The 12,430-nt window shown below is 34.5% G+C and overlaps 1 protein-coding gene across 3 annotated transcripts in view; it reads left to right on the top strand.

Annotated features, from left to right (window-relative positions):
- The window catches only part of LOC143229735 (neurexin 1-like), a 163,677-nt gene that overhangs the window by 106,481 nt on the left and 44,766 nt on the right, over positions 1 to 12,430 (top strand). For all 3 annotated transcript variants that reach the window (XM_076462481.1, XM_076462482.1, XM_076462480.1), the window contains 3 exons: positions 2,897 to 3,207; positions 4,311 to 4,337; positions 11,844 to 12,002. In XM_076462481.1, the coding sequence (XP_076318596.1) occupies positions 2,897 to 3,207; positions 4,311 to 4,337; positions 11,844 to 12,002 (497 nt within the window). The remainder of the gene's footprint in view (positions 1 to 2,896; positions 3,208 to 4,310; positions 4,338 to 11,843; positions 12,003 to 12,430) is intronic.

The following is a 12,430-nucleotide window of genomic DNA, read 5'->3' on the forward strand; positions in this document are numbered from 1 at the left end:
TGTGTAGCTGTGTGCTTAATTATAAACAATCAATGAATCAGTATTCGAATGTGCACGTATATGCCATGAAAAGTGACTTTTCAAAGAATTTTTCGAACTCATGTTTGATTTTGAATATTTCTATACACCGCATCACAAAACTAACGACAGAAATGGCCTACTCATACCTGCAAACATAAAAAAGATTGTTTCATCATGTTTATAGCTTATTCAGTTGCGAAGATATGAACATCCATAATTTGTTTTACATTTAACAGTGGCCATCTTGTTTTTGGTTTTCTCAATTTACCCAACGGTATTGTTTTTTTATTTGTTTTTTGGAATTTCGCACAAAGCGACTCGAGGGCTATCTGTGCTAGCCGTCCCTAATTTAGCAGTGTAAGACTAGAGGGAAGGCAGCTAGTCATCACCACCCACCGCCAACTCTTGGGCTACTCTTTTACCAACGAATAGTGGGAGTGACCGTCACATTATAACGCCCCCACGGTTGGGAGGGCAAGCATGTTTAGCGCGACGCGGGCGCGAACCCGCGACCCTCGGATTACGAGTCGCACGCCTTACGCGCTTGGCCATGCCAGGCCCTATTACCCAACGGTAAGAACTTCACATCCACCTAGATATTTTCACACACACCTTGATAGTCAATAATCAGCATTAAAAAAATATATCTATAAAAAGATATATACCCTAAAATGCGCCCCTCGCTAGTACAGCAGTAACTCTACGGATTTACAATGCTAAAATCAGAGGTTCGATTCCCCTCGGTGGGCTCAGTAGATAGCCCGATGTGGCTTTGCTATAAGAAAACACACACACCCTCCAATGCTGTGAAACTTTCGCATGTATATTGGCTGATTTATGGCACGAGCCATTATGCCTTCAGAATTCTGTGTAGATGGAAGTGTACAAAGATAGTAATAATTCAACATGTTATTAGAATGCTAGGCTAGGACGACCCATTTATTGTTTGGTTTAATATGTGAAATCTATAGAGCATGTGAATGTTCCAGAAAACAAAAGAAAAATAATAGTTTTTCATAAATAAAAAAACGTTTTCGTGCTAAGATACTTCAACTGTGTGTTCATAACAATTGTAGAAAAGACTATATTGAAATATTCAGACAAGAAAGGTAAATGAAACGCGCTTTTTTACTGAGATACTTCGACCGTATTCTCATATCAACTATACATATAAAAAACAGTATATCGAAATAATCTGTTCAAACACGAATGTTAAACGATACACGTTTAATTGCTATGGTTTAATATTTATTATTTATTGTTCAAACAGTTGAAAAAAACTCTGAAGTTTTATGTTATAGATTTTAGTTTCAGCATCCACCGAACTGTTGAAGTTATTGAATGATAACAAAAGTTACTAGAATAGTAAAAATAATAAATGTACCGTCCTACACCGGTACAGCATTAAGCCTACAACGCTGAAATCATGGGTTTGATTCCCTTCGATGGACACAGCAGATAGCTTGATGTGGCTTTGCTATAAGAAAAAAAAAAACAACACACACACACGCTAAAAGTACCATACATAAACATTTATAGGTCGATAAGAGGCATGCATGTTGAAAATACATGTTTGATTGAAATTGTATTTCATCAAAGACATGGAGGTACTGTTATATTGCGGTCCTTTTCTTTAGATGATACAATTAGGATAGTGATTCGATGTGTTACTTTCGAAAAGAAAGATGGATGCTCGGTTCAGTAGCTCGGTAAGTTAATTATCCCGAAACACATAGAAATCGCTTTATTTCGTCTGTCTCGCGATACTGATGTACTCATCAGTATGACATGGCCTTATGACATGCAAGTTCTAAAGTTAATCCGGGAACAGGAATTCAACTCAATATTGTACCATCAGCTATGTAATTTTACGCACGATATCCTACCTTGTTTTGTGTAGTGTAACCGTCTTAGTTGATGTATTGTGCACAGTTTTATCCAGTACAACCTCTTCCTCTAAATGCAGCTGTTATGGTTATGGGAAATTTTATGAAAACCCTGATTTTTTCTTCGTATTTTATTTTACAGTTCGCGAAGAACAATATTAAAAAAGAGCCACATAGATCAACTTGAAGGTTAGTGACATGACGCGTTGGGAACTTATATTTAATACAAGTATCGCTTGTTGAAATATCTTCAAATTTGAAATCCTGCCACGTTACTCTAGTGAATACTGAAAACGTCAAAGAACGAATTTGTGATTATCTTTCTCGAAGTGATTGCCATAGACAACTTACCAAGCATAACTCTCACAAAATCTTTTTGCTCGGATGGCATATAAATAAATACCCTGCAATATTTCAAAGTTATTTCAATATTCAACCGTAGTACGTTATTAAAAAGTAAAATGACAGAAACATGTGAAACTTTACAAAAATGTTTTAAAGTTTAATAAAAATTAGAAACACTCTCGTTTAATGTATTTTTATAATGAATGTTGCGTGACATAAATGTTTTCGTCTATGTTTTGACTCAGCGGAAAGTATGAAGGCTAAGTCGCTAAAAGTCGAGGTTCAATACCCGCCATGGAGGGAACACAGATAGCCTGGTATGTAGTTTTGCGTTTAACAACAAACAATAATTTGTTAACTTTCATTTAATAATTAGCAAGCAAATTAAATTACATAACCCACGCGCTACTGCTTCAACTTAAAGTACAGCGATAACTGTGTTAAAAACACCTCAAAAGAACAATGTTTGTCACTCTCGTAGAGTTGAGTTAAAACATTTACTACATTTACACAGGTGTTGGTAGCAGTTTATTATGGTAACATTCATGTTAGTGTTTTTAAGGCTAGGAGAAGTCGCATGTCCTTTCTATTTCTAAACCTTTAACTTTATGAAAGAACTTATATTTATTCTCTTTTGTACATAGATAAAGCCCCTTCAGAAGCCACTTTTCGAGGGGTAGAATTTCTCAGCTACAACTTCAAGTCACTGGGAGACGAGCCCATCATTAGTTCAAGCGACAGTGTATCCTTGTTTTTCAAGACTCGCCAACCCCACGGAATGTTATTTTACACAGGAGATGGAGACGATTTCCTTAGCTTGTCACTACGTGGTGGGGGTATCGTTCTCACTGTGAGCTTGGGCTCTGGCTCTCTTGAAAGAGTCGTGAGACCTACTAAAGTGCGCTTTGACGACAACCAGTGGCATAAAGTGTTGGTTCACCGCAAAGTCCGAGAAGTAAGTTTAAAGTGAATCATAGGTCTTAATAAAAACAAACTTAAATGAAAGATGAATAATTCATAACATAACAGTATCACAACTTTTTCTCTCTTCGAAGTATTATGCTGTTGTTCAGTATAATTTTAAAATTTTCACGAACTAAAACCCTCTAAACACAATTCATGTGAGTGAATTCGTGGAGTATTAACAAAATATGGTTTGGTTTGCACTTCGTGCAAAGCTACACGAGAGCTATCTGCACTAACCGTTCCTAATTTAGCAATGTAAGATTAGTGGGAAGGCAGCTCGTCATCACCACCCACCGCCATCTCTTGGGCTACTCTTTTACCAACGAATAGTGGGATTGACTGTCACATTATAACGTCCCCACAGCTGAAGGGGCTAACATGTTTGGTGTGACTGGAATAAAGTATGTAATGAACAAGTTTGGAAGTGTTCTTTTTCACCGGTGGTTCTACTTTCGTACAGTATAAATCAAACAGTTAAGTCTTTAATTTTGAAAGTAATATGCCAGGAAATTGGCCTTTCATTTCTAAATCTTAAGTAATAAAATAGTAGAAGAAATAACGACTTATGCATTTAAAAAATACCTACCTTATCTAAAAATACCTAAGTTTAAAACGCTTATGAGGAATAACAGTTTTAAAAAACGGAAACTCAGAAAAAACTAACAAAGATTTATCGTAGAGGAATGCCTTCAGACTCGGTAGTCAAAGAAAGCACCTGTATAATGAGGTGTTTTTTTTAACATCAAGATAGAAGCTGAACATGAATTGGAAATGTGTTAGAAAAAAAGTACTTCAATGTAAAAAAAAAGTCATGCTTTTTTCTAATCAATAAGAACATTTTTGGTTCAATATTACAAAACTGTAAGGCGTCTGACTTTAAGGATTTTCTGTTTTTCTATTTTTGAAGGAAAACCTTTTAACTTAACCAAAATGTATGTGTCACGAACGAACACAATAAAATGACCATATATGTATGAAGTGTATTCGTGGTTTATCTGAATAATAGTGGAAAATAATGTTCTTTAATACGAAAAGTGTTTAGCTGTATAATTACAAAAACATTAAATATTGTTGTTTTTTCTCTCATTTTAGATCACAGACAGCACGAGCTTCTGTCACGTGAGTAAACTGCCTCATAGTCAATTATAATATCGTATGTGATAGTTTGATAGAATATCTTGGAATAATGGACGAAGCAGTGTTCAATGTGTGACAATGCGAGCTGATTCCTCACCGGTTTATTTAAGCGTCTTACAAAAATCTTGTTTCCATGACTACCGTTGCTAGACCACACGTCTCCACAAACAACTGAAAGTGGTGAAAGATAGCAACAATGCATGTTAGTCTGGAAGATATAGCACGTACGCTTTGTAAAATGTCCTGTTTGAAATTCATATAAAAAATTTAAAGTATTTTTGTATTTTAGTATCTGATTTGAAACATTTGTTAATTATTAATTACTCATATAAATTGTGTTTGAGCTGAAAGCCAAACGTTTCGCAAAAACTTAAATTTCGGTACGGAATTATGACCAAATGTATCATAATCCAAAGTGATAACGAAAAGTGTAAAAAAGAAAAGTCATTATTTTACTTTAATTACGTTTTTGAAACTATTTGAACCTGTGTTTCAGTTTCGAAAACGTAATCAAAGTACCAAACTACCAAGACTACCACAGCATGTTTTACAGTAAATGCAGAAAAAAAACTAATGGTCGATAATTTTATTCAAACAGATGTATCTTTAAATTATAATCATAATACTCGTTTATCGTTTATTATAATTTTACGTTTTATTATTTTTCTACTTGCTACGTTTTCTTAATTTTTAAAAAATATTTCTTTACAGTTTTACTATAAGTAAAACTGTTAATATTTTAATCTAATTGTACTTGTAGAACATCGTACGTGTAAGAAAAAAAATGTTATTTAGTAGTCGAGAGAATGCATCTGGTCATATCAAGTATAGTTAGGGAGCTCGACGCGTAACCTGAGGATCGCAGATTCGATTCCCCGTCACACCAAACATGCTCACCCATTCATCCGTGGAAGCATTACACTTAAAGGTCAATCCTACTATTCACTGTAGCCTAGAGTTGGCAGTGGATGGTGATGACCAGCTACCTTCACTCTAGTCATACATTGCTAAATTAGGGACCGCAAGCGCAGATAGCCCTTGTGTAGCTTTGCACGAGATCAATTTCAAAACAAACAATCAACTGGACATCATCGAAGTAATCATCACACTTCTGTAGAATCCGAAAGTCTACATTTACTGATAACGCTCTGATAGGATAATTAATATGTCTGTGAGAGAAATTACAAGTGATTTCGCGGAAGAAAACCACTCTACGCCTGTCCTAAGTCTTTTTGAATCAATAGACCATCAACTAAAGTATCACGTGAACGTTGTTTGTAAGAGTGTATAGTATTTGCGTTGTTTGTAAGAGTCTATAGTATTTGTTTGTCTTAAAGGAGTCACATAGGTATAAAGAAAATCCGGGTCTGCTTTTGATCACATTTAATGATAAAACTCTTTGGAAAACTGGCGAACTTAAATTTGACTTTGTTTCAACTTCAATTTTTCATTAACTAAACAAAAAATTATGATTAAAAAACATTAAGTATGCCTATACATACCAGTATTACTGTAGCTTTTGCGAATTAAATAATTTTGTTGTTGTCGAATCGTGGTATGTAAGATAATACCAAAATAGTATTAGCAAATAAAGAAGTTCGACCAGAGCTGGCGATAAGCGTTGTTGAATAGATGTCTTCCTTTAAATCGTTCATTTCAAAATTAGGGACAACTAGAGAAAACAAACAAACAATCCAGTAACTAAATGTGGGATATAATCTTTCACCTAACTTGTTTGTGCAAATGATTATTCTCTACCTTTAAATTGCGTAATATACTTTACACCAGTCTTTCGCACAAAACATACACGTGATACCATAAGGGAGTGACCCAGAGCAACATGTACTAGAGCAGTAGAAACTCAATCGCTTTTCTTGACCAACGTTCTGTTGTTAAAACTACAGAAGCATATATATGGTGAACATATTTGAAAATTCTTCATGAATTTGAAACGTTTCCCCTTACTAACCGAAGTATACTTTCTGCAAACCACACACTGCAGTCATCATTCGTTGGACTTATAGTTCTTTTAGTTACTATTCAAAAATACTAAAAGAAACGTTTTTGCTTTTCTTTTATCACATTCGCGATTTTAATGATTGCTGTTGGATGTTATATAATATGTAAAAGTAAACACTGGTTATCATTTTAAAGAAACAGTTAATCTAAATTGATACCTTTTAAACATTTGGTTATTGAACATAATGGTTTGATTTGTTGTTTTTGTTGAGTTTTGCGCAAAGCTACACAAGCGCTACCTGCGCTAGCCATCCTGAATTTACCAAAGAATAGAGTTATTTATCATTATCCACCGCCAAGTCGTAGGCTATTCTATTACCAATGAATAGTATGTATGTGCTTTCTTTATGGCCCGGCATGGCCTAGCGCGTAAGGCGTGCGACTCGTAATCCGAGGGTCGCGGGTTCGCGCCCGCGTCGCGCTAAACATGCTCGCCCTCCCAGCCGTGGGGGTGTATAATGTTACGGTCAATCCCACTATTCGTTGGTAAAAGAGTAGCCCAAGAGTTGGCGGTGGGTTGTGATGACTAGCTCTAGTCTTACACTGCTAAATTAGGGACGGCTAGCACAGATAGCCCTCGAGTAGCTTTGTGCGAAATTTCCAAACAAGAAACAAACTTTCTTTATAGCAAAGCCATATCGGGGTATCTGCTGAGTCTTCCTAGGGGGAATCGAACTCCTGATTTTAGCGTTGGAAATCTGTAGACTTACCGCTGTACTAGCCGGAAACCAAATAAATAGTACTACTGACGCCCCCACAGCTGAAAGAGAGAGCATGTTTGGTGGGACTGGGAGTAGAAGATTGTGAGTCGATCGCCCTAACTACCTGGCAGTGCCAGGCTCCTTAAACTAAACAGGGTCTGATGATACTTAATGGTCTCCGAGTTTAATAGCGTAAAGCGTAATAGCATTCGTTTCAACACTCTAAATGGGCAACAGACACTGACCAAGGAAATAGTTAATTTACAGTTGTATTTTGGAGAACCGGCATAGTCGGGTGCTTAAGGAGCTCGACTCCTAATTTGAGGGTCGAGGGTTCGAATACCAGTCACACCAAACACGTTCCATTTCAACCGTGGGGGCATTATAATGGACGTTCAATCCCACTATTTATTGTAGCCCAAGAGTGGGCAGTGGATAGTGATAACTAGTTGCCTTCAATCTTGTCGTATGCTGCTGTACATCTCAGAAAGAAGTGGTAAACGTGATGATGAAAACATTCTTCAAACGAAAATACAAAAATGGACACTAGTTCTTCTTTAACCAACTCATCGACAAATCAGGCTACTTTCTTAAAAATACATCTTTTAGTAATTCCAGTTAAAAACCAAGGTTGGATATATAACAATGAATTTTTTTAAAAGACCATTATTTTATGAAATAATTTCATTGGTTCTTCACTGGTTGAGAATGAATATTTGTTATCAAATGTTAGTCTGCTCTTGTTTAATCAGGTCATAAATGTCTTGTCCATAATTTTTTTTAAATTATACCTAAAAGAACTATTTTATCAGTGTAATTTAAAACGGTTCCTCAACTCGTTTACTAGCTGTGTGACACGGCTTGCATATGTTTTAAATTACAAGTTATCTAATCGTTAGAAGGATATTTTAGTTAGTTCTGGTTGAGCTGATATTACAATTTATCGTCCATACATTAACGTTATTTTGTAGAAATAATTATCTCATGAAATGTATAACAGAAACCAAGCACCTATGAAAACCATTTATAGAAACATTGCTCGTTAGATTTGAAGGCATTTCGAAAACGTAATTTCAACAATGCGTGTAAGTATTATGTAAATGAACTAAGAATGTGAGAAAACAACCTAGTTTAACTTGATGGTGAGTTATTGTGTTGGAAATAATCACGACATGATTGGTTTTACTAAAGTCATCATAAAACGTGATCATTGTGCCCATTTTTTTAATGAAGAAAACTTTGATTTATTATTGATCATTTGTTATTGTCAGAAGCATTTTCTTTACATTTCCAAGAAACAGTTGGTTTATTAATAACAGAAACTTTTGAATGTTCGTGTGAACTTTAAATTTAGTATTGGCTCGGCAAGATTATTGTGAAAAATATTATAATATAATTTTCACAAAAACAGATATTTAATTAACTAATGGCCGAAACGTTTAATGTGCTATCGTCAGCATGTTTTTGTGGTGATGACAAACCAATGCTTTGTCGCAACGCATTAAGTTACACTTTCTTATGCTTATAAGTCATTCTTTGTCTGTTTGTTATTATATTAGCATCATATGCTTCCATATTCAAGTATCTGTGACTTTTAAAATAGAAGCGACAAATTAATTGAAATCAATTTTGAAAAAAAAATCGATTTAGTAACAAAGAAATTTTTTTTTTGGTAGTTGTTTATAGCGACCTCTGGTATATTAATGATAAAGATCTTGTATTTACTAATGATATGAAAAATTATTTCTTATTAATTGTAATCTATGACTTTTTAATGAAAAAATCATAGGTTCGCTAAATACAGCAAAATATGATATATTATTAATATAAACCTCTGGTAATATAATAAAATCATTTAATTCATTAAAGGTAGAAAAATCTGATATATTATTAATTGTAATACATTATATTTAATGAGAAATACCCTTGGTTCACTGAAGATAGGAAAATATAATTTATTTTTAATAGTAACTTATCACACTATTGATAAAAACTTTGATTCACTAACTGCATTAAAGACTAATTTATTATCATTTGTAATCTTTGAAATTTTAACAATAGGTGATTTATTAAGTTTGTAATGAATAACTGTTGATGTCGTGACGACAGAAACGATAGAATTAGTAATTATATCATTACGAAGATAAATACCACAAAACGTTTGATTTGTTGGTGATAGTAACCTTTGATTTAATGAATAACAGATAATTTCGTTATTTTAATATGAGAAACGTTTTGTTTTGTAATGATAGAAAATAGAAAGTTTTGATTTGTTGTAATGATAGCAACGTTTGACCTTTGAACTAGCATTAAATTAAAGAAAGTCACAAATATCAATTCACCTTTTGCATAAACAGAAATATTTGATATTTTTATATATTTCAACAAAATCATTTTATACAATTTGAAATTCACCCAAAACTTGTTTTAGTTTCAAGAAAAAAATTGAAAAGAAAAAACGAATTACAAAATATTTCGATTAGCTCTTTTCTCACTTGATGTTTTTCAGACTTAAGATTGCGGGGATGAGATAAGGAAAAGACATTATGTATCTTGTGAAGTGATATATCATAAGTGATTGTCATATATAGCATTTGTACCGAGGCTTTATGTATCGCATGCCAAGCTGACCTGGTGAACTAAGGGAGTGTACAAAAGTTTGGTCAACAGCGGCATACAAGGCGTGCGTTTCAAATGCAATTACATTTTTCTTAATGGAAACCTTGTAGAGCGAGCAAAGAAATATTTGTCAAACTTTTTATCTGTCTCATAATGATGTAAAATCACACAAACTACCGATCTAGAGATCTTTTAATGTTGTTTCCTCACGTGATTTTATTTTCGTAATTGTGTGACCACATTTATAAATCGTTACATTATAAGAAAATGGTTCGGCTTTTGTCTATATATTTTACATTTTATCATTATGAAAGAGCAGTTAAGAGACTATATTTTCATTTAGATAGCTTTATAGAAAAACTCATCGTGTGAAATAAAAAAATTTCACCAGACAGTATACAGCCTAACCCATGCAATGACTACGTTTGGTTTCGGTAATTTGCTGGTGATTATATGGATTTTATTAGTTTCATATGTCGTGTGAACTAATCACCTCAGAACAATAAATGGTTAATTTTGATGAAAAACAATTAACAAATACGTTCAACAGTGTCAGCATTTTTGCTTTAAATACATTAACGTATGGTGAGAAATACATTGTATTAACAAAGGTATTCGTACGCCATGCCCAGACAAGAGGGATGATGTGTTTTATCGCTAGAAACTGATTGTAACATGGAGTGAGCACACGTGTGGCGTTACTTATATCTGCCAACAACCTTTGTTACACGTTTATTAAAATGGACCACCACTTTTCCTTCAAAGCATTTTCTTGTTTATGTCCTTTCGAGACATGTCTTTTTTGTCTCTTGAGAATGCTTTGAAAACACCCCAGAGCCAATCAATTAGGTATATAACACAGTTCTGGAAAAGACTGATTTCTGGGAGTTGTCTCAAGTTAATGCTAAACTGAACGTGTGGCATGGCAGTGTGTCTCTTGTGGTGAAAGAGGCATGGGGATTCTTTGTGTAATTCTGTTAACACGCGAAGATATTTATGGCTTCCTTAATTACTACATGTAGACAAAATCCAAAGTGGATAAAATAAAAGCTCAACGTGTAATATTATCCTCAACATTTTCCTCAACTAAATAGCACAGTCATGTCCAAAGCTTTCTTCAGGTCGTTATCAGAACTAGGTGCATCTCAACAGAAAACAGTGAAAAGTGAAATCATCGATCTACATATTGGTATTTATTATTCATCAGTACAGTTTCAAAACTCAACACATTATGAGAGCCTTACATGTGATGAATGTTCCGTGAGCTTCATTTTGTCTGTGAAAAGCAGCAGCACATGCTGGTCTGTAGACTTTAATTTTTATTAATGTCCTGTGTGATGGAATTCATTCACTTTATATTTACACGAAATTTCACCTTAAATCTAGTGGTTTTTTGTTTCTATTAATCAGGTTTTGTTTTTTGTGCAGCTATACATCTATTGAAGAGCCCTCTCTCCACTGTCACAGCGGCACGTCTGTGGAATTACAACTCTAGAAACCGGGTTTGGATACCAGTGGTTGGCAGAGCACAGATAGCCCATTGTGTATCTTTGTGCCTAATTTTAAACAATCCATTGAGGATACTTCATGTTGACATGTATTTTACCATTCTGAAATTAAATATTCACACCTGTGCTTCCAAATATGTCAGTGTCAAGACCTTTACTGGATTGTCATAACGGACATAGGATACCCTGAGTTACTTAACATAGCTTTTGAAGACTTTTGTCTTTATATCTCGATCGCATCTATTATCAGTAATAGCTTCGTATGCCTTCTACAACGTTTCACAGACAGCACTACTAAAAGACGAAACTTCGACACTGATTTCTACAAACTAATAATGTTGCTTTTTTGTCCTGGAAATCATGCGTGTAATCGCCACACTAATACTAGGAACAGTATGGCTGCTTATATTTTACAAGGATTATCCTGGAGTAGCACGTGTCTGATTGGCTAGATAAGAGTTAATAACATACATTGTAAGCTATCAATACGTTATTGTACTCTGGTGCAGTTTATTTACGTAAATATTATATTTGCATTTGTTACTGGTGTTTTTCTCTGTTTCCATAATTATTTCCAGTATCGAGTATTTTCCGTATTTTTGGTTACATGCATAATTTATCCATATTAATTTTTGGTGTAGTTTTCTATCGCTGTTGACGGAGTCTACACACAACGTGGCTCCACCGCAGGCACCTTCAACCTTTTGTACAGCAAACAGATTTATGTAGGAGGCAGTAACATAACCAGTGGACACCTAGGAACACACAGTCGTATTAGTTTTGTTGGTTGTTTAAGAAAAGTAAGTATTTCTCCAACTTGGAATAGAAGTTACGAACAGCATCACATGCACACAAAGTATTTAGTGTATTTATATGCAAAAACGGCTCGTTTGGGTTGAGAAAATATTTTACATAGAAGAGCGAACGTTTCGACCTTCTTCGGTCATCGTCAGGTTCACAAAGAAAGAGGTAACTGACCGGAAGCTGACCACATGTTTGAAAGGGGTTGTGTAACTGTGTGTCGAAATGTAGAGGGCGGTATTAGATGTTTGAATATATAATTTTATTTATTTTATTATATTATTAAATTGTGAACCTGACGATGACCGAAGAAGGTCGAAACGTTGTTCGCTCTTCTATGTAAAGTGTTTTCTCAACCCAAACGAGCCGTTTTTGCATATAAATTTCTCAACAAGTGGGTTTCTCGACATCACTGATTATTTAATGT

Source organism: Tachypleus tridentatus, chromosome 10 (genome assembly GCF_004210375.1).
Source record: "Tachypleus tridentatus isolate NWPU-2018 chromosome 10, ASM421037v1, whole genome shotgun sequence".
Lineage (NCBI taxonomy): Eukaryota > Metazoa > Arthropoda > Merostomata > Xiphosura > Limulidae > Tachypleus > Tachypleus tridentatus.